The following is a 27,924-nucleotide window of genomic DNA, read 5'->3' as shown; positions in this document are numbered from 1 at the left end:
ATGTCTATTATTGAGCCAATGTACTGTGCGCTGAATGAAATGACCTTTTTAAGTGCACTATTGACATCCCTGTGTTCTCTCTCTCGTGCAGGCCGTCCCATGACATCAGCCTGGAGGAGTTTGACGATGAAGACCTGTCTGAGATCACTGATGACTGTGGGATTGGACTCAACTATGACTCGGACCCGTATGAGAAGGTAAACGCTCTTCTCCTTCATCTCATTGTGTTTTAATATTGGTGTAATTAGAGCGATAAAGGACACGTCTTATCGAGTTAAAGCTGAGAACTAGAGATTAGGCTTTCTCTCTCCTTATTTGTGTATTATAATGAGCTGGTTGGATCCATACTTCCCTACTCTCTCTCTCTCTCTCTTCTTTCGTCTCCTCTTCTCTCCCATCCTCCTCTCTCCCATCCTCCTCCTCTCTCCCATCCTTCTCCTCTCTCCCATCCTTCTCCTCTCTCCCATCCTCTTCTCTCCCATCCTCCTCCTCTCTCCCATCCTCCTCTCTCCCATCCTCCTCTTCTCTCCCATCCTCCTCTCTCCCATCCCCCTCCTCTCTCCCATCCTTCTCCTCTCTCCCATCCTCTTCGCTCCCATCCTCCTCCTCTCTCCCATCCTCCTCTCTCCCATCCTCCTCCTCTCTCCCATCCTTCTCCTCTCTCCCATCCTTCTCCTCTCTCCCATCCTCTTCTCTCCCATCCTCCTCCTCTCTCCCATCCTCCTCGCTCCCATCCCCCTCCTCTCTCCCATCCTTCTCCTCTCTCCCATCCTCTTCGCTCCCATCCTCCTCCTCTCTCCCATCCTCCTCTCTCCCATCCCCCTCCTCTCTCCCATCCTTCTCCTCTCTCCCATCCTCTTCTCTCCCATCCTCCTCCTCTCTCCCATCCCCCTCCTCTCTCCCATCCTCCTCCTCTCTCCCATCCCCCTCCTCTCTCCCATCCTCCTCCTCTCTCCCATCCTCCTCTCTCCCATCCTCCTCCTCTCTCCCATCCTCCTCTCTCCCATCCCCCTCTTCTCTCCCATCCTCCTCCTCTCTCCCCTCCTCCTCTCTCCCATCCCCCTCCTCTCTCCCATCCTCCTCCTCTCTCCCATCCTCCTCTCTCCCATCCTCCTCTTCTCTCCCATCCTCCTCCTCTCTCCCATCCTCTTCTCTCCCATCCTCCTCCTCTCTCCCCTCCTCCTCCTCTCTCCCCTCCTCCTCCTCTCTCCCCTCCTCCTCCTCTCTCCCCTCCTCCTCCTCTCTCCCTGTGCACGTGCCTCTGTGCCCTGTGTGGTGTCTGCAGCAGCACAAGGGGCTGACCCAATGCAGTTTGCTGCTATGCAGAGTCCCCCCCTCCCGCCTCTCTCCCTCTTCCTCTTCTCGTCCCACTCTATCTCTCATTCTCTCTCTTTCCTCCCTGACTTTCTGTCCTCTTCTCATTCCCTGCTTCCTTTTTCTACTTCCCTCTCATCTCAGTCTCCTTCTCTTTCTCCCCTTCTTGTCTTACTTTCCCCTCTCTCTCTCTATCTTTATCATTATTATGTGATATTGCTAACTTTTTTATACAACATTCACTCATTTGTGTAATACATTTGACATATTTACTGCTTTTATAATCTAATGCATGTATTTCGTATTAGGTTTATGCAGGTATAGTGGTTTAAGAAAGGAATACTGTTGTGCAAATGTATTTGGTTCTAAAAATATAATGATATATTGCACAATATCATGTGCAATGTATTGCGCATCATTTGATTGTTTTAGACCTCATCACAGCACTGAGACTGCTCTTGTCAAGGTGACAAATGACATCCGCCTGAACACTGACACGGGCAAAGCCTCAGTCTTAATTCTGTTAGATCTGAGTGCTGCTTTTGACACTGTCGATCATGGGATCCTCTTACAGAGACTAGAGGACTGGGTGGGCATCACTGGCACTGCCCTAAACTGGTTAAGGTCCTATCTGGAAGACAGGAAGTACTTTGTTGAAATGTGTAACGGCGTTTCAGACCACATGCCCCTGACCTGTGGCGTGCCCCAAGGGTCAGTCCTGGGTCCCCTTCTGTTCAATCTCTACATGCTGCCGTTAGGTCAGCTGATGCGCAGCGAAAATGTGAAAATTATGCACAAAGAACAAAGACAAAGTGTTAGCGGTCACCTCCAGAGTCTCGCTCTAAAACCTACAAATCAAGTTAGAAATCTGGGGGTAATAATGGACTCAGACTTGAACTTTAACAGCCACATCAAATTAATAACATTGGCAGCTTTTTACCATCTAAAAAACATTGTCAAAGCCTTGGAGAGACTTATCCATGCGTTTGTCTCCAGTAGATTAGACTGTAACGGCCTGCTCACTGGCCTCTCCAAACGAGTTGTAAAACAGCTGCAGTACATCCAGAACGCTGCTGCTCGGGTCCTGACTAGAACCAGGAAGTACCATCACATTAGTCCTGTTCTCAGGTCTCTGCACTGGCCCCTGTGGCTCAGAGAATAGACTTTAAAACAGCTCTGCTTGTGTACAAGTCTCTCCATGGCCTAGCACCAAAGTACATCTGAGGCATGTTAGTGCCATATGAACCATCTCGGAGTCTGCCAGCCTCCTGCTGGTGCCAGAGTCAGGACTAAACATGGACCGGCCTCCTGCTGGTGCCAGAGTCAGGACTAAACATGGACCGGCCTCCTGCTGGTGCCAGAGTCAGGACTAAACATGGACCGGCCTCCTGCTGGTGCCAGAGTCAGGACTAAACATGGACCGGCCTCCTGCTGGTGCCAGAGTCAGGACTAAACATGGACCGGCCTCCTGCTGGTGCTAGAGTCAGGACTAAACATGGACCGGCCTCCTGCTGGTGCCAGAGTCAGGACTAAACATGGACCGGCCTCCTGCTGGTGCCAGAGTCAGGACTAAACATGGACCAGCCTCCTGCTGGTGCCAGAGTCAGGACTAAACATGGACCGGCCTCCTGCTGGTGCCAGAGTCAGGACTAAACATGGACCGGCCTCCTGCTGGTGCCAGAGTCAGGACTAAACATGGACCGGCCTCCTGCTGGTGTCCAGAGTCAGGACTAAACATGGACCGGCCTCCTGCTGGTGCCAGAGTCAGAACTAAACATGGACCGGCCTCCTGCTGGTGCCAGAGTCAGGACTAAACATGGACCGGCCTCCTGCTGGTGCCAGAGTCAGGACTAAACATGGGGGTTTCAATTTCATGCAGCTAAAATCTGGTACAGTCTTCCTGAAGATGTGAGACAGGCTTCTACTCTGACAATGTTCAAATCAAAGCTAAAAAGAGTTTTGTTTAGCTGTGCATATGACTGAAAGGATTTAATTGTTTTCCTGTTGTGTGAATCACAACGAATTGTGCTCTACAAATAAACTTGCCTTGCCTTGATTATCGCATGTATTGCAAAATCATGATATTACTATATTGATGTGCATCATGTAGATTCGTGAGGGACCCTGTGATTTCTAACCTTGGTCGCTTGCTTGACTCCATGGAAAAAAGATACATTTCATTCCACTATGTGTATATTTCCTGGCCAAACAGCAACATCTCCATGAAGAAAAGAAGGTTTCGGACCCTCCATCTAAAAACATACATGCCTATAAGCCCATAAGTTAAACCTTTTGTAAAAGGCTGACACCAATGAGTTAAAGGAAAATGTCCCAGTCATGCTCACACATCTCTTCCTTGAACTGTCCCTGGTGCTGAGCTAAACCTCCAGTCAGCTCACAGGGTTTAAGCTCTCTGCCTCTGCACTGTGAAGGGTATCTTGCCTTTTCAAGTCTCATCTAATCCTTCGCCACAATGCATCATGGACTGTCAGCTTGTCAGGGTTTAGATACACGGCATTTTTGGAACTTTCTCATGATGTGTTGTTGAAAAGCCCCTGGTAATTGGCAGCGTTCAGAGAGAGAAAAGCATTTACCTTTATTCATTTATTTGGCTGCATCATTTACTGCAGCCAAATTAATTCTTTTGATTTTAGTACTGTAATAAAACTAAAAGTAAACCGTTCTCAGTGAAAAAACATGATGATTTTTTCAATGTCTCTTTTCTTGAAGCTGGGGGACCTGACCTTATTCTTGATGATGACGATTTAATAGTTTCCCTCATAGCGTATATATGCTGTATGTTATATCGTTACACTGCTTAAATGTGACAATACGCATTCTGTCTCGATGTAAAATTGAGAGATACATGCAGAAAAACAACGTTCTGATGCACTCTGCACTCAGCGTACCCGCACTAACATCACATCCTCTCAAACATGCTCTTGTGCACGCGACCTGCTTGACACAACACAAAACCAAGAATTTCTTTTCCGCCCTTCACAATTCTTCCTCTGTGTTTGTGAGAGGCGAGCACTGAGCGAGGGGCAGAGGCATCAGGCGCCGCACGGACAGAGCAGACGCTGGTGTAAGTGGAGCACGTTTATGTGCAGTAAAGAAGTGGAACATGATAAGCACAGACTAAATGCATTAAGCAGTCAACCTATGATGAAGATGTAACCTTAAACTGAAAGATAAGAGAGAGCCTATATTAAGCCCTATATAAGATAAAGAAGATGACATCAACTTTTTAATTAATTTACAATTATTTATTTATCGTGACAGAAACATAATGAATCGAATTGTAGATCCTGAATCGTTAATCCTGAATCGTGACTCAAGTTACCACTGCTATTTCTGCACAGTATTTGATCTGAAAAGCTGTTCTAAAGCTGTGCATGTCTCTGATGGTTCATGCATGTGATGTGCCAATAATTAGTGAGAGCTGGGAACAATTAGACAGATTTTGATACCGGCCTTCTCTTTGCACAGTTTGAAAATGAAATAATGCAGTTTTCAATTGAACAGCACTGCTGTCTTGTTCTGGTGTGTCATTCCCCAAGTTGAGTCATTTGCAGAATTTGCCTCAATAGTTCGTTAGATTGACTATATTGTCCTTATTTAAAAAGCCAGAAAAGCTTTATTAGTCTCCGTCAGTTGTAGCCAGTTCACCATTAATTAAGAAAGTAGTTGTAGCCAGTTCACCATTAATTAAGAAAGTCTAGTTTCTCTGCAGTGATCTGTTCGCTCAGGTTTATTTGCAGTTAAAATTGTGTCTTCACAAACATATTTAGATTATATTTTATTAAGATATTAGAGTTTGTCAATGTACGTGTTACCATAGAAAATGTCCAAAGTTTGTGCACTTGCGCAGAAGCATCTGGGCTTGAGTGTACATGTGCCTGTGTTTCTGCCACACGACCTCTGCTCCTGGTACAAAGGGCCCCGCAGAGGAAACACTGGAGACCCTAAAAGAAAATGTTATTTTGACATACATTTTTATGCCTCCTGAGATTGGGGAATGTCCTATAACTGATAACTACCAAATGATTGCTCTAAACAGAAAGACATTTCAATGTGCATTTTGACCTTGCATTGAGGTCATGTGTCTGTTTTGCCTTCTAAAGCCGCTTGCGGCTCATAAACAGCAGCTCCAGCTCCAGCATCAGTCTGACGGCCCTCGAGAGCACAGCCTGAAACACAGGCACATTTACACAAAGGTTAGGGTTGCTTGTTGGCAAAGACGGCAGCGTAGTGGCCATTGGATTGGTTAAATGAGTGTCCTTGATGTTTACACTGCTCAGCCAATCATAACAAGGATTATCCTCTATCCTCATACCCCATCAGATGACGTTACCATGGGGCTCGGGTCTAATCTGCATAATGCTTGGCTGCCTTTATAAGCGGGCTCACAGAGATGAGAAGGTTGGCAACGCTACAACTAAAATGCCTTTGTGGCATTCGGGTGGTACTATAAATGTTTTAAACTAATTTAAATTAAATAAAAAATAAAGAAAATAAAACCAACAACGCCACCGGGCTTACACCCGGAAAACTAACTAAAAGGACACACAGATTCGTTCTTGATTATACAGAGGCAGATTCCAGTTTCACATGTAATTTATTTAACAGGCTATTAATTTAATAAATACTTTAACACAGGCTTAGGTAACAACACAGTTCGTATCAGTTCTTTATGCGTGGATGTATAGTCTTTTAAGAGTCCAGTGGATCTGGACAACACAGGGCACAGACATCCATATCAACAGAGGGCAGGGCAAGGCAACGGCTCCAGAGCACACCGCCGCTCCAGAGAGTTTAGGTTACATCACGTTAGCTGCCCGGGACCACGCGCTGTGGGGCCATGACAGCGAGACCACAACAATCCCGAGTCAGCAGAGATCACATCGGAGCGTTAACAAAGCGGCGCCAGGTGACAGGCCACGGCACTGGAGAGCGGAGGTACGTGGAGCAACACCCAGACCCAGGAAGTGCGTAGGTCAGAGGATGAATGACAAAACGGAACAACATTTTATTGGCCAACGGCCCTAATGATTAGCCAATAGGAAGTGGCATGGTCTGCCCGCAGGCCATACTGCCACACCTTTAACAAAGTCAAATTGTGTAAAGCTATAAAATAACAAAAATAAATGTGCTCAAATGTGCCAATAAGTGTCTGTTTGAGGTTAAAATATAAATGAAAATGTACAATAATCAACCACATACGTGCAAGTGTGTGACCATTTTAAAGAGTGCATTACAAGTGTGTGCGCTTTTTAACATTTGTCATTGCTTTTTATACAAAAAAACCTTTATGACCTTTAGCTAAACACAAAAGTGTTCAAAGTACTGCTTTTCATTAGTGAAGTAAAAGTACAGATAAACATGGTCAAATATTACTACAATACAAGTAAAAGTGGCTCAGTCAAATTATTATTATTCATGTTAATGAACTACTATTAGTATTAGTATTCAACTTTTTCAGGATGTATTGTACTTTGGAAATGGGAAATCTTATTTGACCAATATTTTGTAAATTAAATATCTCCAAAACAAAAGCAAGAATAAGCCGACTCAAACTCTCTGGAGTGAGCGTCATCAGGCTTTGAACCTGTTACGAAATATAGTAGAGTAGAAGGTATTATATTTCTGTTTCACTTGGAAAATTGGAGTAATAAGTACTCCACTGGCTACATGTTGTACAATAAAAATACTTATATTCAGAGTGCTCACTCAGTTTCTAATTCTATTACAAAGATTGTTGGTGAAAATAACTATAACTACTTACCATGTTACCAATATTTTATCCAATCTTATAGCTGTTTTGTGCATGTAGGATAAAAATACTGTGTATCATTGTGATCTTCATAAAATACAGTTGCATAAAAAACCCAAACCAAACTATTTTCTCATCTTTCTCCTGCTTTGTCACTCCTTTCCTGATCTCTTCCTGTCTCAGTAATGTACAGTTAGACTCATATAATCCTAAAGTATATGCATGTCTCTGCAGCAGGAAACTGTGTTGTTTGCTGCTGGTGGTGGCGGGGGAGGTAAAGCACCTTTAACGGAAGTATGGAGTATTTCTAGTCTTGAATTGATAGTAAATGAGTGGCTGTTGGACCAGATTGGCAGTCACTTTTACAGCTATCTGTGTTAGGGCAGCTGTGGCAACAAAAGATGAAAGAAAACATTTTAACTCACCAATATCATTACCATAATTGATGGAATCGGGGCAAAAGCGATCGTTATGTCATTATGGAAAGAGGAGTGAGGCAGGGTCGTGACATGCCTCCCTTACACAGCCAAAAACAGCCAATGAGGACGCAGCTGATGTGGTGGAACATACAATTGAAGATTTATTTATTATTTATTATTTTTGGCCAAACCAGAAACTTCCATACGCACTGTCTTCATGGAGGGTCAGCCATTGAAATAGGACACACATTATGCAACTGAGCAGATATATTTTGCAAGTGGTATGATAAGAAAATATATATAGATAAATACATACACTATTCAGAAGCTTTCCTACTCCGAGGTCTTGATTTGACAGGCTTATACTAATCCCTCATACTTCTTTATGACTCACCGTTCAACAGGATTATTTTGAATGGAGATGGAGCATGCAGTAACTAGACCCAGCCTTTGCCCTATATTCTGTTGACTCCGTTTACAATGCCCTCTGAATGACCTCTGGACACTTGAGACGCAGCTTGGTTTTGCTGCTTCTTGCACACTTGAGTAATCCACTACATAACCACAGTAGAACAGTTGTTGCTTTGCCAGTTTGCCATGCGCACAGTTTGCTACACTGGATTAAAATGGAGGGTTCTTAAAGGGGCTAACTTAGCGAGCAGTGCTGGGCTGGTGTGTGCATATGTTACAGAAGGTGTAGCATAATGTCCTTGGTAATAGGAGGATTATCGATTGTGGTCAACATGCCTCTTAAATGTATTGCATGTTCTTTAAACCTCTGTATCAGTTAACCTTCAGATGACTTTTGGCCAAGTACATTTTTAGTCCAGTATTTTCCTTAAAGGGGACATATTATGCAAGTAATCCTGCATAGTCCTGCAACTGAGGCTCAAGTGCTTGGAAAATTCCTGTTTTCCCCTACTTCCTTCTCCCGCCCACACCTTTTATCAGTTCTGCAAATTACAAAACAAAAGGTAAAATGTGCATCTGCTTATCTTCTTTTTCAATACTGAGTATCTGAAAAACATAATATGTCTCTGTTAAAGGTACAAGAATATATTATGCAAAACAAAGTTATCATATTTAGGCCATCAATCTCGTTCTTGCGTCTTGATATCATTTAATTACAATACAAAAGTGCTCAAATGCCTTCTCCACACAGCTAACTAACATTAAAGCTGGCATTGTTACCCACATTCAAACTGACTCTTTATTGTAGCATGCAGCAGTAAGTCCCTCTTTGTTGGGTTGGCATTGTGACCACACTTAAAAGACCTAAAGGCTTCTTATCCACATACATTTTGGTAATTCAACCTGTAAAGACCCAGGCTAAAGTGCACAATAACATACGATAAACACCAAATTTAGATTTAGACACAGGTGAATACATTGCAGTTTTGATATGATTGCTTTTTAAGATTCAAGATTACTTTATTTTGTCCGGAAGGAAAATAGTCTTGGTTGCCATACAGAAAAAATACACATGTAAAATACACATATAAAATACACATGTACAATACACATGTAAAATACACATGTAAAATACACATGTAAAATACACATGTAAAATACACATGTAAAATACACATGTAAAATACACATATAAAATACACATATAAAATACACATGTAAAATACACATGTATACACATGTAAAATACACATGTAAAATACACATGTATACACATATAAAATACACATGTAAAATACACATGTAAAATACACATATAAAATACACATGTAAAATACACATGTAAAATACACATATAAAATACACATGTATACACATGTAAAATACACATGTATACACATGTAAAATACACATGTATACACATGTAAAATACACATGTAAAATACACATATAAAATACACATGTAAAATACACATGTAAAATACACATATAAAATACACATGTAAAATACACATGTATACACATGTAAAATACACATGTAAAATACACATGTATACACATGTAAAATACACATGTATACACATGTAAAATACACATGTAAAATACACATGTAAAATACACATGTATACACATGTTGTATACACATGTAAAATACACATGTATACACATGTAAAATACGCATGTAAAATACACATGTAAAATGCACATGTAAAATACACATGTAAAATACACATGTATACACATGTAAAATACACATGTATACACATGTAAAATACACATGTAAAATACACATGTATACACATGTAAAATACGCATGTAAAATACACATGTAAAATACACATGTAAAATACACATGTATACACATGTAAAATACACATGTAAAATACACATGTAAAATACACATGTATACACATGTAAAATACGCATGTAAAATACACATGTAAAATGCACATGTAAAATACACATGTAAAATACACATGTAAAATACACATGTAAAATACACATGTATACACATGTAAAATACACATGTAAAATACACATGTAAAATACACATGTATACACATGTAAAATACGCATGTAAAATACACATGTAAAATGCACATGTAAAATACACATGTAAAATACACATGTATACACATGTAAAATACACATGTATACACATGTAAAATACACATGTAAAATACACATGTAAAATACGCATGTAAAATACACATGTAAAATACACATGTACACTGTGAAACATTCCAGGAAAAACAATAACCTCTAATCACATAGTGCACCTTTAAAATCTGTTGATGAATGATACAAATAGAGTTTGTGTTGAGTGTTGAGTGCACTTCCATCTCTGCGGCTGTATGAGTTCACATCGTCAGCACAACGTCTAAGACAGATGAAAACAGGAGAGTTCAAAGCAGAGAATCGATCAGCAACTTTACATTGTTCAATCACACAATCAATTTTCAGGTTTAAGATTCACTTTACACTCTGATTACTAATGCGATAGCTTTAGAACTTTTCCTGTTTTTACTGTATATATTGTGACAGATGTATACATACATACATACATACATACATACATGCATACGTGTAGTATGTCATACATACGAGTAGTATGTCATACATACGTGTAGTATGTCATACATACGAGTAGTATGTCATACATACGTGTAGTATGCCATACATACGTGTAGTATGTCATACATACGTGTAGTATGTTTGCACATTGCTGAAGACAGTGCCAAAGGTGGGTGAAGGAGGGGGTGAGGCGGAGGGTGAAGGAGGGGGTGCGTCTTCATCGTCATCTTCTCGTGTGTGTGTTGTACACAAGTATCTGAAGTACATGGTGAAGTGTGCTCTCTCTCTCGCTCTGTCATCTTTCCTCTGCTGTCAAAACATAGCCTCAAATCTGTTCATGTCAAAACCTGGAGGGCTAATAAAACTTAATAAAACTCTTTGAGTAGGGCCATGTTTTAAAGAAATAACATCAGACCCATTAAACCAAACGTGACATGCCCTCAGACCAATTATTGTTGGCCATCAACAATATATGACCAAAATAGTACTTTTTCTGACCAAACCTTGTTTCAAGCCTTATACAAGTGCTAATGTTTGAAGGATTATCATGTCCCTCCGCTCTGTATGTTTCACATATTTAGAAGTATATGACATCTTCAGGCATTTTTTGTTTAGTTGATTAAATATCGTGGTAATACACCTTAAACATTTGAGTCATTTATGTTGTGAAAATAATAATCAACACTGGCATGCAGTTATGCAGACTTCCACAACCTACTCGTCTCCATGGAAATGTAGACTTCGAAGGTCCCCGCCTTTTGGACATAGGTCATTCTTCCACAACTACACCAGACTGGAGTAATGTCCCCCTCTGATACTGATGATACTGCTGTGCCCTTACCACCAGCACAGTGTTTGTAATCTTTGACTACATCAGATGTATGTTACTCCTACAACAGAAACAAAGCTATTCTTACTTAATGGACAGACCTGTTTCAATGTCTTGAGGGTTCAATTCTCCGGGTCGCTGGTCCTGCTACATAAACCTCTCCTGCGTTAGAACTCCAGCCTCTTTATAACTCTCAGGCGGCACTTGTTACTGGCTGTCATCGACTAGACTTTTATTGCTAAAAATACCTATAAAAATATGCATTCTTAATGTGAAGATCTCCTCTTCACACAACCTGAACATGGTCGTGGGGCTGGTTTTCATGTTCAAAATGTTTTATGACATAAAGTGAAGCATTCCGGTCAAAGCAATAACATCTCATGGAGACAAACAAGTGGCAGACTCTCCATTAAAAAAATGGCATACTGCGCCTCAGTGATGGTATGATATATAAAAGGTATGATATATAAAAGGTATGATATATAATGGGTATGATATATAATAGGTATGATATATAAAGGTATGATATATAATAGGTATGATATATAATGGGTATGATATATAAAAGGTATGATATATAATGGGTATGATATATAAAAGGTATGATATATAAAAGGTATGATATATAATGGGTATGATATATAATAGGTATTGATATATAAAAGGTATGATATATAAAAGGTATGATATATAATAGGTATGATATATAATGGGTACTGATATATAAAAGGTATGATATATAAAAGGTATGATATATAATAGGTATGATATATAATGGGTATGATAATATAATGGGTATGATATATAATGGGTATGATATATAAAAGGTATGATATATAATGGGTATGATATATAATGGGTATGATATATAAAAGGTATGATATATAATGGGTATGATATATAATGGGTATGATATATAAAAGGTATGAATATATGGGTATGATATATAATGGTATGATGATATATAATGGGTATGATAGATAATAGGTATGATATATAATGGGTATGATATATAAAAGGTATGGTATATAATGGGTATGATATATAAAAAGGTATGATATATAATGGGATATGATATATAATGGGTATGATATATAATAGGTATGAATAAAAGGTATGATATATAATGGGTATGATATATAATAGGTATGATATATAATGGGTATGATATATAATGGGTATGATATATAATAGGTATGATATATAATGGGTATGATATATAATAGGTATGATATATAATGGGTATGATATATAAAAGGTATGATATATAAAAGGTATGATATATAATGGGTATGATATATAATGGGTATGATATATAATAGGTATGATATATAATGGGTATGATATATAATAGGTATGATATATAATGGGTATGATATATAATAGGTATGATATATAATGGGTATGATATATAATGGGTATGATATATAATAGGTATGATATATAATGGGTATGATATATAATAGGTATGATATATAATGGGTATGATATATAAAAGGTATGATATATAAAAGGTATGATATATAATGGGTATGATATATAATGGGTATGATATATAATAGGTATGATATATAATGGGTATGATATATAATGGGTATGATATATAAAAGGTATGATATATAAAAGGTATGATATATAATAGGTATGATATATAATAGGTATGATATATAATGGGTATGATATATAAAAGGTATGATATATAAAAGGTATGATATATAATGGGTATGATATATAATGGGTATGATATATAATGGGTATGATATATAATGGGTATGATATATAATGGGTATGATATATAATAGGTATGATATATAATGGGTATGATATATAATAGGTATGATATATAATGGGTATGATATATAATGGGTATGATATATAAAAGGTATGATATATAAAAGGTATGATATATAATGGGTATGATATATAATGGGTATGATATATAATAGGTATGATATATAATGGGTATGATATATAATAGGTATGATATATAATGGGTATGATATATAATAGGTATGATATATAATGGGTATGATATATAATGGGTATGATATATAAAAGGTATGATATATAAAAGGTATGATATATAATAGGTATGATATATAAAAGGTATGATATATAAAGGTATGATATATAAAAGGTATGATATATAATGGGTATGATATATAAAAGGTATGATATATAATAGGTATGATATATAATGGGTATGATATATAATGGGTATGATATATAAAAGGTATGATATATAAAGGTATGATATATAAAAGGTATGATATATAATGGGTATGATATATAATGGGTATGATATATAAAAGGTATGATATATAAAGGTATGATATATAAAAGGTATGATATATAATAGGTATGATATATAATGGGTATGATATATAAAAGGTATGATATATAAAGGTATGATATATAAAAGGTATGATATATAATGGGTATGATATATAATGGGTATGATATATAATAGGTATGATATATAATGGGTATGATATATAATAGGTATGATATATAATGGGTATGATATATAAAAGGTATGATATATAAAAGGTATGATATATAATGGGTATGATATATAATGGGTATGATATATAATAGGTATGATATATAATGGGTATGATATATAAAAGGTATGATATATAATGGGTATGATATATAAAGGTATGATATATAATAGGTATGATATATAATGGGTATGATATATAAAAGGTATGATATATAAAAGGTATGATATATAAAGGGTATGATATATAAAAGGTATGATATATAATGGGTATGATATATAATGGGTATGATAGATAATAGGTATGATATATAATGGGTATGATATATAAAAGGTATGATATATAATGGGTATGATATATAAAAGGTATGATATATAATGGGTATGATATATAATGGGTATGATATATAAAAGGTATGATATATAATGGGTATGAATATAATAGGTATGATAGATAAGTATGCTCTATAATGGGTAGATCATATAATGGTATGATACTAAAGGTTATGCTATATAATCTGATATATAACCAGGTGATCATCAGCACACCCCGTTGATATAAAAGACCTGATATCTAAAAGGGACTGATATATAATGGTATGATCATATAATCAGGTATGATATATAATCGGGTATGATATATAAAGTAGTCTGATATATAATAGGTATGATATATAAAAGGTATGATATATAATAGGTATGATATATAATAGGTATGATATATAAAGGTATGATATATAAAGGTATGATATATAAAGGCTATGATATATAATGATGGTATGATATATAATGGTATGATATAAATGAGGTATGATATATAAAGGTATGATATAAGGTATGATATAGAGGTATGATATATAAAGGGTATGATATATAATAGGTATGATATATAATGGGTATAGTATAAAGGTATGATATATAATAGGTATGATATATAATAGGCGTATGATATCTAAAGGTCCTGTACATATATCGGTATGATATATAAAGGTATGATATATAACTAGGTATGATATAATAGGTATGATAAATTATAATAGGTATGATATATAAAGGTATGATATCACAACGTCTGACTATCAATACATTTAATCGGTCTGATATCTAAAGATGATTTATAAAGGTCTGATATCTAATAGGTATGATATATAAAAGGTATGATATATAATAGGTATGATATATAATGGGTATGATATATAAAAGGTATGATATATAATAGGTATGATATATAAAAGGTATGATATATAATAGGTATGATATATAATGGGTATGATATATAAAAGGTATGATATATAATAGGTATCTTCTAGGTTGAGGTGGAATTCCTAACCTGGCCAAGCAGTTGATTTCACACAATATTTGTGTAGAACTCAGAGTGATCCATGGAAATCCAGCTTCTCTCTCTGTTATAGTATTTGTTCATTTCCAACACATTTAAATGTACAACAATATATTTGACTGTACGTTTGTGATTGTTCTAGTGTATTTTTTATTGGATATAATACATTTTTTAATACATTTTTTTTAATGTTTACTAATGTTTTCTTTTGATGCGCAGGATTCCCTCATCCTGGAGAAGAGCGACCTGCACCACCCGATCTGCTCCTTCCAAGACGACTTCCAGGAATTCGAGATGATCGATGATGACGATGAGGATGAGGAAGATGACGATGAAGACGCACCCCCTTCACCCTCCGCCTCACCCCCTCCTTCACCCACCTTTGGCACCCTGAAGAGCAGACCCACCACCCTCAACCTCACCACGGCTGTGTCACAGGTACATACTTCCATTGTGCTATTGAGCAAGATACATTATCCATGAATGCTAATTTAATTATGCAAATAATAGGCAAATATCATGTTATTGTTGTTTAAATGCATATGATAGGTTTTCATGATTTTGTAATTTTTACATAATTTGATGGCGAATACCTGTTGTAAAAATTATAGTTTTACACCTATCAAGCAGCAGTTTGTGAGGAAATGTAGAAAAAATATGTTTGATGATGATTGATGACCTCTGGTGTGGGTAAAAAGATGGTGCACTCAAAAGTTCCCACAATGCATTTTCAAAAGTTGTGTCCAGTGCTGGTCAATAGACCGGTCAATATAGACAACAGAACAGGTCTTAACTGGACACAGCACGACTGAATGAAGCAGAACCTGGGATTATGAATAAATCACTTTAAACTAAACCATTGCTTACTTCACAGACAAAAAGTTGAATAAGTCAGTCCGTTTGTTGAGATTTATATTAAAATCAAACTTGAATGATTAATATTATTTTAATACATTTTTGTACGAGTTTTACAGACATTTTCTTTACCCAGATGTGTCACGTGAGTCGCTCTGTGAATGAGTGCACTTTATGGTCCGATAAATAGTGCAGACTATGTAGTGAATGAGGGGTTAGGGACTAGGGAGGACATTCAGATGCAGTCATAATTTACATCAGAAAGTGAAAATGATTTATCAAAATCTATAAATATAATTATTTTAGTAAAATTAGTAGTCCAATATTGTGTGAAATAAATGATAACTTGGTAAACTGGACTTGGCCAACAGCTAAACTCTCACTGTCATAGAGAAGACAAGAGCTTGTCTTTCATGACGTGATTTCCCGTAAAGAATCATGGTCAGATCTAAAGCATTTCTAGTGATAACTACAGCTTATTATGCAGCTTATTGTATCAGCACGTGACACAGGCTTTCTCTCACAGGACTCACTGAACAACAACAGCAGCCTCTCCCCAAAGAAAGGAAGCTGGCAGGACTCTCTACGGAACCCAACATCACATGGTAAGAATGCCACTTTCAATCTCACTGTCACTTAATATGAAATAATGACACAACAGGATAGAGTCTTGAATTACTGTTCTTTTTTCTACTGGGTCTAAAACAACAATACAACAATAGGAGTGAACACTTCCTTCACCGTGATCGATTGCTCTTTTAGTATTTGGGATGCACCAATACTGCCTTTGGGTATTGGCTCCGATCCCCAATATTCTGCATCAGGCTTCAGCTTATGAAAGACTATTTACTGACCCAGAACGTCTAATAGTGTTTGAAATGCTACTTGAATAAAGTTATTTGAAGGATAAACGACAGTTATGTAACAATTTGGGTCAGTTTGTCATACGTTTCTTGTGTGTTAAGGAAAGTAATATCTAGTTTCAGTCTCTGCACTAGTATCGGTTGATATGGAGCGCCACAGTCCGGCCTGTGGAGCTCCATTAGCAGATTCTTAATGCCAAAGTCAATTTCAGAATCCGAACGAAAGAAAGTGGATGAGTGCCTCTCTATTCAGTACATGCAACTGTACTTTTTTAAAATTCTAAAATATCATAGTAATGCATTTTCTAAGCTCGTTAGGATTGCTTTTGGAACATAAGTGGCATTTATAAGACATTATGACAATCCCCCAATATAAGTATATCCTGAAATTAGCCCAAAATGTTTTGGTATTGTCTGGCTGTTATATTGGACCGAGATTAACAAAGAGCTGCAAATGATTTACAACATTGACGGAAAACGACTGCAATGTAAACAATAGATTATTACATTTGGATTATACATTTAGCTGCAGAATCAAAACCCTGATGATAATGATGCACATTCATAAAATGGAAAAAAAAAGACTTTTACAGTTCATTTGAAAATGGAAATATTTACAAATCACTGGTACAAGTTAGACAAATACGTCGACAGATGTAACTGAAGTGTGTCTTTGTCTCTAGTCCCATTGATATACAGTGTTAAATCCTTCTCATCATGTAATCTTGTCAGTCAAATATTAAGAATGAATCATATCCAGTTTTGCTCTCGTTATTACTCACTGGTGTCGTGGCTAAAATGGAATTAGCGAGTGAAATATTCCTCCGTAATCACATTGTCCTCCCTTAGGCCATCTGTCTCCTACCCACTCATGTCTGGAGGATGGCAGTCACATCACAGGCCAATGCCCAGCCTCTCCGCTCACCCAGGCGCCAGGGCCCCAGAACAAAGGTACTCCCCCCAAACACGCAGGGGAAGGCGGGAACTCCCACTCCCCCAACCGGCCCCTCCTATGTGACATGGAGGGAAACAGGCGGGAGAGGCCCGAATACGGTAACAATATGGCCGAGCAGAGACTTAGACTGTTGTGGAGTGCTGTGTGTCTGGTCCTGTGACGTGTTGTTGTTTAGCTGTAATGATTGCATGCAACATTTCATACATTTTATAGTTTTATACGTATTAGAACTTTTGTCATCAATGGTAGATTATATTATTTCACCATCTGATTATTTGTTTACTTCTTTATCACACAAATTGACTACAACATTATTGGCAAAATCAAGCTTTTTATCATGTTATACAGATTTTGAACAGAAAATCAATGCACTTTATTCTATTAGTTTGCTATTTTAAGCCTGATTAAGCCACATTTAAAAAAATATATCTAAAAAACGATTTACAAGACGTGGGGAAGTTTGTCTGAGCAAATATCAGGCTCCAGGCAGTGTGTGGAAAAGTTGTGGTTCTACCCGGTTAGCTGAGGCTAGTACAACATGTGAGTTGTTTTTGCATTTGTGAAAGTTAGTATGTGAAAGAGAAATCTGGAGGTATTCTTCTGTTCACAGCTGAGTTCTTCTGCTGTTACTTTGACTCATAAACGCAAAAACAGGAGGACTCACTCTGTGACCAAGATTATAAAACATCAGACACGTTTGATACAAACGGCAGCTCATCTTTGGCCCCGGATAAAGCAGAGGACAATTGACGGATGGATCTTTGGTTGTACAACAAATTGATCAGTTTAAGCGCCATCTCACTGTGAAACCTACAGCACATGATTTTGAGCCACGACTCAAGATTTTCCCCACGATCAGAAATCTTTATTGCAGACAGTCAAACTTGTGCAGTGGACACTCGGCTTAAGATCAAGATTGCGCTTTACATTGAATAGAATGTAAAACAATGATCCACATATGTGATACATACTCACTAAGTATCATAAAGGAAGCGCAAATGTCTTTGATATAGAATTTAACATTTCAGCGAACTCTGGAGCCCCAGTGGTGTTGCTCTGTACTTTTACCCATTGCACAACTCAAACCAAAATGAGTTATCATGTTCTCATATAACACAAAATACATCATTTAATCTATTTGTATTTTCTGTGTTTTCGGTGTTGTTTCTTCTCTCCTCACAGGTTCATTCGGTCACCACAAATCCCATACCTGCACTGGGGAAATCAAAGCAGATCTCTCCATCCAGAAAAGCCGGGTACCTTCTGTGGATGAGCATTCGCAATGTTCTGACACTGAGGTGGACCACGACCTGAACAGCGAACACAACCTCAAGCACTCCAACAACAGATGCCCCACGGACACCTACACCATCACCAGCGAGTCCGCCATGGAACCCGAGACCGACCCGGACCCGGACGGAACCAGCCGCTGCCTGTCCTCCACCGCACCCATGGGAACCACCGAAGGAGCAGATACCCCGCTGTCGGATGAAGAACTGGAGAAGGACTTTGAAGCAGAGTGCAATATCATGTGTAAGGAAGACCGCTCATCGTATGTGGAATTCCCTCCCATTGAACCGCCCCAACCTACACCTTTCTTGACTTACCGGTCCACCAAAGTGCTTGATGGATCTTACAGTTCGGTTCCCGGAACGCGACCCCCAGAAAATGACTACATCTCTCCATCTTCAGACCCTGGAATAGCAGATATGAATCAGCAAGGATATGGGACCTCAGATCGCGAAAGAGATTCAAGTTCTCTTGGATCTGACTCCGATGTTGAAGACGAGATTGAAGAAGCTTTTGCCTGTGGCGGCACAGTGGTCTCAAAAATGATCTCCTCAATCTCGGAAACGGAAATTGATCTGACAAGCGATGAAAGCAGCAGTGGACGTTCCTCCCATCTTACAAACTCCATTGAAGAAGCCAGTTCCCCTACGTCAGACCAGGAACTTGATCCAGACACTGAGTTGGAGCAGGATAGCGGCATCGTTGGAATGAAAGAAACTCTCCTCCTTGGCCAACCAGATCCTATCAAAGAAGGTTCTATGGTTCCTTCTCCGTCTCCTTTGCCTTCACCCACCATCGCAACCCCAGACTCCCCGCTCCTACCCCCCGTATCCTACAGATGTTTGGTTGGACAGAACTTGGACGAAGAGCAAAGTTGCGAGCATCAAGCAGATCCAGATGAGACGCTACCCCCAGCGGAACTGTGCGAAGACAGCCTTTCGAGACAGATGGTTCTCCAGATAGAACCGGACCACGGCCTTGAGAGCTTCAAACGTTCTTTCTACCTTCCAGTAGGTCCAAGGCTCATGCCCAGTTCAGATGACTACGACGGTACAAGCGAGGGAGAGTCCGATTCAGATAGCGAGGATGATTTAAGCGAGAACTCTGATTCGCCTTGGCTGCTCAGCAATCTTGTGAACCGGTTGATTTCAGAAGGTTCCTACCCAATCAGCTGCCCGGAAGAGTGCTTGAAAAGGAAGCGGTCATTGTCCGATACTATTTCTCCATCTTCAGATATAGGAGATGGGGATCTTGCGGATGAAGAGGTTGCTGAATCTGAAGATGTTAATGAAGCAGGAACTAAAAACTTCCCTAATTTGTACTTAACCAATTTTATGGAACAGCAAGAAAGGGGGTCAGAGAAGAACATGACTGACAGGCTGTGTAAGAACTCAAGGCAGGAGGAGGTTGAAGAGCCAAATAATGACTTGATGATGCTACAGCAAAGGAGGGATCTTGACTCTCCGAGCCTTACGGACAGCGTGATCACTGACAAGGACGAAGGCAGGGAGACAGACCCCCAAGTCTCTACGCGATCCTCGGCTTCACTTGAACGCATCACAGAGGTTAAAAACAGCCTGACCCTGGATCTGCCCACCGCCCAGACCAACCGCTGCTTCAGCCTCACGTACTCCACAGACAATGATGAAGAGGATGACGAAGCTGGGGACTCGTACCCTTACCTGACCAAGGCCAAGGGTCAGACGTCTTACAGGCAGAGGTGGGTAGTGCAGGGTTAATGAATTACCTTTCTACACTCCCATAAAGAAAACCTATCAAATATCTAAAACTTACTTGAAATCACATTTGATTTGATCAGTGGTAATACTTACTTGACTTGTTTCATTTAAATTTTATTGTGACTGGTTCAAATTTTTAGTTTCCCTTTATGGAAATTTCAATCTAACTTCACGTTTTGAATTCGGCCGCAAAATGTGGCTAGCACTCAGTTCACAGCAACAAGGTTCCGGTTTGACTCCACAAGAAGGTTTGACTCCTGCGTTTGCCTGACTCCGGTCTCCTCCATCAACCCAAACATGCACCATAGATACAAATCCTTCAGCTTAGTGTTGTGACCAAGACCAGCTTAAGATCCGGAGATGGGCCCCAGAGCACAGCTCTCCTGGCAGGTGGCCCCAGGGGCACAAATACAGTGAATGGAATGTCCCTTACCTTATCATTTAAAACATATATAGCTTTTGAAATCAGACAGAAATATTTCAAAATGATTGGATGATTTTGGACTATTGTGTAATATATATATTGTTAAAACTACTAAAATCAAGTGATCAAATTAAGTAAATATATATATTTTAAAAAGAAAATCTAGCTGCTCCAATGTATATATTCTAATTCTTATCACAAAATACATTTTAATTTGACTTGAGTAATATAATTTAGGAGTAACTTTCATGTTACTTATTTCCTGTTTAGACCTTCTGTAACAAGTGTTTGTCCTGTTTTAAACATGGCTTAGCCCTGTTTTAGTCCTGTCATAGACTTGGTTTAGATCTCGTGTGAAGGCTAAACATTTCTTAGGCAATACTTGGTTTGAGAACCACGTCTCTAACTCCTCTGCCACCTCTGCTTCTTACAGGAGCCTGGAGTTAGACAGTTCACCGCCCATCGACTCCAGTGTTCCAGAGCCTGGACCGACTGAGCACGACCTTCCACTGTGTGTGAGAGAACAGCAGCAGAGCGAGGAGGATGGACTGGCCTACGACTCCATGAAGTACACCTTGGTGGTGGACGAGAATACCACCCTGGAACTCGTCAGCCTTAAAAGGTAAATGGCAATGAATTCATGGAATGGATAAACTTGCCAGAGACATCAGCGTCAAGATAAAGGGAGTTTATTTATAGGCGTTTGATTTTTGCGTAAAATATAATGTCTTTGTGGTGGTGATGGTGAAGAGGAGGTGTCTCTGCTGCTGATGTAGAGTTGGAGGGTTGCACTCATCAAATGTTTATGGAAATGGATGTAGGGATGTGATTGGCTGGCACATAACAGGGACAGGAAGAAGGTAGAAAATCCAATATTTCTGATTCAGAAAGTGTTTGGTTTTCTAGCTTCATAGGAACGTTGAACTGGAAACTAAAAGCAGTTTTCTGTTCCAGGTGTACCTCAGTTCTCAGTGATGACAGTGAGCTCTCTACAATCTGTGACGAAGAACCGCTGAGGCCCAGAGATGTAGTCTACGGCCAAGACGAGGAGGAGGAGGGCCGGCCTGAACTGAGCTCCTCAGAAGACTCCTCTCCTGAAGCAGACCTGCCCTTCTCCAAGAAGTTCCTCAACGTCTTCGTCAACAGCACCACTCGTTCTTCCAGTAAGATTCACTTTTGGGTCAAAGTTGTGGTTAAGGATGTTTGGATAACTGAAGGACATGTGTTTTGAAGATGAAAGTAAAAAGGTAATTAAAATGCACAAAATTACATAACGTCATACAATTTGACTTGGTGCCATAAAGGTTTTTGGATTCTACTTCTAATTTCCGTGATACCCAAGCATGTAAATAGAACCCTCATCAGGCCGATATCCATCTTCAGTTTTGTTCAGAATCCTCTAACAAAGTTTGATTTGCTGTATAATTAAAAAGGCAGGAGGTCTATGCCACTTTGTTTATTTCCTTGTCACACATTTCCCCTAGAACAGGGGTGTCCAAACTTTTTTTCACCAAGGGCCGCATTTTGACACTTCAACGGGGCAGAGGGCCACAAACAACTTGACAATGTCGAATTTGTTGAATGACAAAGTGAATCATAAGAAATTTAGCATTTTACGTAATTGCGATGAGCCTCCACACTTTTAATTAGACCTAGAACATTAACATTAGGTTGGTATATCATCAATATGCCTGAATTTTCCCAATTTCACAGTAAAAAGTACTACTTTTTGTTGTTTGGGCCGACATAGCAGAAAGCTGGAGGGCCAACAAAAATTAGTCTGAGGACCGCATTTGGCCCCCGGGCCCTAGTTTGGACATGCCTGCACTAGAATGTACAGTTGAGATATTCTTTTTCCTTCTTCCTGGGAATGCTGGGAGATTTGAACCATTATGTGTTTCTCTCAAAGGCACAGAATCCTTCGGCTTGTTCTCCTGCACTGTCAATGGAGAAGAGAGGGACCAGACTCACAGAGCGGTCTACAGGTAAATCAAGTCAGATTTTAGGTCTAGGTACAGTAGGTAAATGTGGCTGTAGAACGTTTTTTTCCTCCAGCTGAATTATTTTGCAATCAAGTTGTCAACTTTATAGAGCTTTTAACCTTGTTTCTTCTTGTTTAAGTTGTATTTTGATTGATTCAGGCATTTGCACATTCATGTATTGTCCTACAGCTGAGTGCTTCTGAGTGACTCATGTCGAGTTCTAAAATGTCACGTAGCCACTTACAAACATGTAAATGACAGTGACATGACACTGTGAGGAGGCGGGGCTTTTCAGTTCTGCAGTTTTGAACAGGAAGTTTTGAACAGGAAGTCATTGGACCTGTTTCTATTATTAAGCTGTTTTATGGATCAATATCGAGGGTTACAAAAAGCAAAACGTAAAATGATGATTTACTACTTTTAACAGTATTTCCCATGTTTTAATTAGTTAATATTCATCAAATGTACGCAGAATTCCTACAAATAACAAAGGATCAAGTTGGAGTGTTTTATTATGAGGCGCGGTTAACTGATTTTACAACCTTGACAAATACTTCTCGGCATATTATTTATACACAGTCTAAAATGTGATGTTTTATGTTTATTTCACACAGCACCAGGGGCTTAATCACTTTAGAAAGCGCTGACGTCACTGGCGCAGCAGGCTTGAAGGGCCCCTGGGGCCATGCTAATTAGCACATTAGCCACCAGCTGTATCTGGATGTGCAGATGACATCACAGTATTCTGCAGCCCTCCTCTTTAGTGGAGCTTTAAATATATAACAGGATAATCAACCTTGTAACTAGAAATACATTTCTGTAATTTGTTAAAAATGCAAGAAATATTATCAAAATCAAAATGTAATTTCCTCAGACTTCAGTATTCTGCTATCGATGATATTTGAATGTGAAATGTTCCAATCCACAAAATATGAACCTGAAGGAGAAAATAAATATTGTATAAAAATAAGAAACTCATAGTTTGTAGTATTGTTCAGGCTTTATGATTTCAAGTCAAATACATTTTGAGCAGAGTTATGAACATAAAGTTACATCTAAAGTGCGTTAAAGTTACAGTATGTAACATTTAAGCCAAAAAATAGAAACAATTCATTTTGGATGGTTTTCATTATAGAATAAATTGAAAAGTGGCCTGAGAGTGGAAAGAAGAGGCCTGGGGCCAGCAACAGGTTTATCTATCAATGTTATTGCACTTAAAATGTATTTAGAGCTGCATCTCCACAAACCTGACTCATACTTGGCCAGGAGGAGTCTCCTCCTGCTTGTTTCCATGGAAATCTGGTTCCTTTAGCTATAATATTCCACAGTATGGCACAAAACATATTTATCTCCATGAAGAATGTTCCGCAGTTTGGTTTTAACATTCTATTTCCATGGAATTATGCCTTGACTGTCCACCTCTAGAAAGTTACATACTGTGCCTTTAAATTAACTATTAATTGCAGAGCATTTGCTTTAAAGTATCTAATATAAAGAAATAACACATCATTACATTTGATCTAGTCCATATACCGTATATCCTTATCTCACTATATAAATGCATTCAGTCAAAAATATATATTACTCGTTACTGCTCTGAAACGGTTGCTATGACATCCCAGTATTAAAAAAAAAAAACACACAATTCTTTGTTCCACGACTTTAGAACGTCTTTGTCTCCACCATCTTGCGATGCCCTTTCACCTTCTCTTCTCTCACCACAAACCCACTGGGAGTCACCCACTGGGAGTCACCCACTGGGAGTCACCCACTGGGAGTCACCCACTGGGAGTCACCCACTGGGAGTCACCCACTGGGAGTCACCCACCCTCAGACAGATGCTGTCCTCATCTGTGCTGCAGCTGAACACTGTGTGTGCTGTGGCGCCCTCTGCAGGTTCATCCCCAGACATGCAGACGAGCTGGAGCTGGACGTGGACGACCCCTTGTATGTGGAGGAAGAGGAGGATGACTACTGGTACAGAGGGTACAACATGCGGACGGGGGAAAGGGGCATTTTCCCAGCCTTCTATGCCACCGAGGTCATGAGCCAGTCCAAAGAGCTTCTGGGTGAGTGGCTTTTAACGGAAGGGTTCTGTGGAAGTGTCCGGATAATTCAACTTAAACTATGTGTGTGTGGTGTGTAGGAATGAAGAGGAACCCAGCCTGGATGGAGACCTTCTGTGTTCAGTTCTTGGGGTCAGTGGAAGTACCTTATCATCAAGGAAACGGCATTCTGTGCGCAGCGATGCAAAAGGTAAACTGGACAAAACACATGCAATTATGGATGTTAAATAGTAGTGTTATGTCACTATTTTCCTCACATTGTCTTCATTTTATTTTAGAAAACCCACATTCATAGGTTAGGTTAAAGGAACTGCATGTAAGATTTAGATTTTATATTTCTTAAACAGTCCACTCTGTGTGCTCAGATATGAGGTAAAAATGTTTAAATCAACGAATGCACATGATGGCAATTTGGTGTCATTTGGTGTTTGGTTCATATGAGTCTCCTCAGGGCTGGCAGCTCCTGCTCCTACAGCCTGTGATTATGGTGCTTTTTTTAAAAACAGTAAGAGCATAAAGTTAGTTCTTTATTGTCACACAGAGGGAAGTTTGTCACTCAACACTCATAAAAACAGTGCAGTACTTTTACTGGAGCACTTTTATTTTGCAGTCATTTGCATGAATTATAAGTTTAATATATTTTTACTAACTCTAACAAATAATGTCTTGATGCTTCCAATGTTGGTATGAGTCTTATAAAGGCTTCTGTCCTTGTCTTGTAGATTGCCATGTCGAGGAAGCGGACAGTGCATGTGCGCCCGCCCTCTCTGTGTGAGCTGGAGATCAGCCTGCAGGGAGTCAAGCTCATCATGAGTCTGGAGGAGGAATACGACGCCTTCAGCGAGGTACACAGACAAATACTATACTCTAGTATCTGAAATACTGTTATTTGTTTTGAACAACTCATTTGTGAAATTGTTGAACTCTCCAGTTCGACAGATGTAGTCACTTCTTCCAGATGAAGAACATCTCGTTCTGTGGGTGCCATCCCAGGAATAACTGGTAAGACTGAGCCCAGGAGCATCAGTGCTGATGGAGCTGCACCTTCTGACCCGTCCATCATTGTGTCTCTCCACAGCTACTTTGGCTTCATCACTAAGCACCCCATGCTCAACCGCTTCGCCTGCCACGTCTTTGTGTCCCAGGAGTCCATGCGACCTGTAGCAGAGTGTGTCGGGTGAGTCCAACTAAAATGTGTCTTTGTGTGTCTAAAAGAAAAGAAGTCTGTAATGTTTATGTAATAATAGTGCACATGCAAGAAACGGTAAGTATAAGGACATTTACAAGGAATAATACAATAGATGAAAAGTTCTCAACATGAAAACTGTCCCTGAATGCACTGAATGTCCTGTGTTGGTGTTCCTCTGCAGACGGGCCTTTCAGGAGTACTACCAGGAGCACCTGGAGTACGCCTGCCCCACAGAGGACATCTACCTGGAGTAGAGTGTTACCGAGACAACCATCATGCCTCTGCAGTTAGTCAACCACGGAGTTTGCCACCAGAGGGCGCTGTCAGTGAGGGCTTATGTAGAATTTGCCCACAGAGACTGGGATGTTCTATACAATATGCTAGGCATTTGACTGACAAACACCCACCCTGTCTTTGTTTACGCCCATCGCCTCGATGGACGGAATGCCCGTTTCTGTTCTCTTTTCTATTATACAAAACTATGATGCTGAGCAGCTCTTTAAAGGGGTCTTATTTTGAAATATTTACAATATACCTACTGCTGTTTCACTTTTCAATGCATGGCTAGTAGGGTTACTGCACAGGTACACACACTAACACCAGAACACTTGTCCAAGAGAACGGCAAACAGTTTGAATGTGAGCAAAGGAACCTGAGGGCCGCTCCGGAGTGATCTGTAAATATGTATTTGTTCATTATTGACAAACTGCTGTTTTGATTTGGACTGATAGTGGCATCGGAACACCATAGAGAGAAGTGAACTGTCCTTGGTCTAAGCTTACCCCTGTGTCGCGTACAATACGTAGTGTGTGTGCTGTAAATACATGTATAGAGAGTATGCGTACATGAGACCGAGGCGGGCGGGGCAGGAGGGAGGAGCTGTGAGGGAGGGGTTAACGGCAAACAGTGTAACTGACATTTTCTGTAGATTGTAACGAGCAGTCATGGTCAGTTTGTCTGTATATTAGAAACATTGTACTTTTGTCCACTTTGAGGATGCACTGCTTGCTGAATTTCACAGTGGGAGCCAGTACAACAAAATATCCAAGTTAACTTTACAAACAGTTAACAATACTCAAAGTAGCCTAGACACCCACATACTTTTGACTGTTCTGCTCTGGTAACAATAACCTAGCCAACATATTTGTGACATGTTGAGTTCAATCATGGAAAAGAAACAGGAGAAAAACACATTTTTATTACAAACAATACAATCCATATATAAAAGTGGTACTTTCAACCTTTGCAGCAAAACTGAAGACATTTACTGAGAGTGACTTAGCAGAAGGCCTTCATTTAGAAATATGTGTCGATTCGCTCATGTATATTATTAGAATTTAGACTCAAGATTGTGCCGTGTCTTTTTATGTTGTACTGAAAAAAACACAATACGTACAGG

At 39.2% G+C, this 27,924-nt stretch overlaps 1 protein-coding gene across 1 annotated transcript; it reads left to right on the top strand.

Annotated features, from left to right (window-relative positions):
• LOC140348515 (C-Jun-amino-terminal kinase-interacting protein 2-like) lies at positions 1 to 27,914 on the top strand. Its single transcript, XM_072434446.1, has 15 exons — positions 1 to 20; positions 92 to 197; positions 15,382 to 15,600; positions 16,544 to 16,622; positions 17,730 to 17,933; positions 19,018 to 20,845; positions 21,722 to 21,910; positions 22,243 to 22,451; positions 23,198 to 23,273; positions 25,167 to 25,339; positions 25,417 to 25,526; positions 26,059 to 26,181; positions 26,268 to 26,338; positions 26,415 to 26,513; positions 26,707 to 27,914. Exons 1-15 carry the CDS (start codon positions 1 to 3, stop codon positions 26,777 to 26,779), a joined length of 3,579 nt encoding a protein of 1,192 aa, XP_072290547.1. The 3' UTR covers positions 26,780 to 27,914.
• The last annotated feature ends 10 nt before the right edge of the window (positions 27,915 to 27,924 follow it).

This window comes from Eucyclogobius newberryi, unplaced genomic scaffold (genome assembly GCF_026437365.1).
Source record: "Eucyclogobius newberryi isolate DKJ021-1_F unplaced genomic scaffold, fEucNew1.0.hap1 SCAF_7, whole genome shotgun sequence".
NCBI classification, from domain to species: domain Eukaryota; kingdom Metazoa; phylum Chordata; class Actinopteri; order Gobiiformes; family Gobiidae; genus Eucyclogobius; species Eucyclogobius newberryi.
This window is presented reverse-complemented; position numbering and strand designations above follow the sequence as displayed.

Bases quoted from the DNA above. Each gene is read 5' to 3' on its own strand.
- LOC140348515 (XM_072434446.1), top strand. From the start codon at position 1: ATGTCTATTATTGAGCCAAT. The intron at 21,911-22,242 runs GTAAATGGCAAT...TTTCTGTTCCAG, and splicing joins GAACTCGTCAGCCTTAAAAG to GTGTACCTCAGTTCTCAGTG. The intron at 26,339-26,414 runs GTAAGACTGAGC...GTCTCTCCACAG, and splicing joins TGCCATCCCAGGAATAACTG to CTACTTTGGCTTCATCACTA.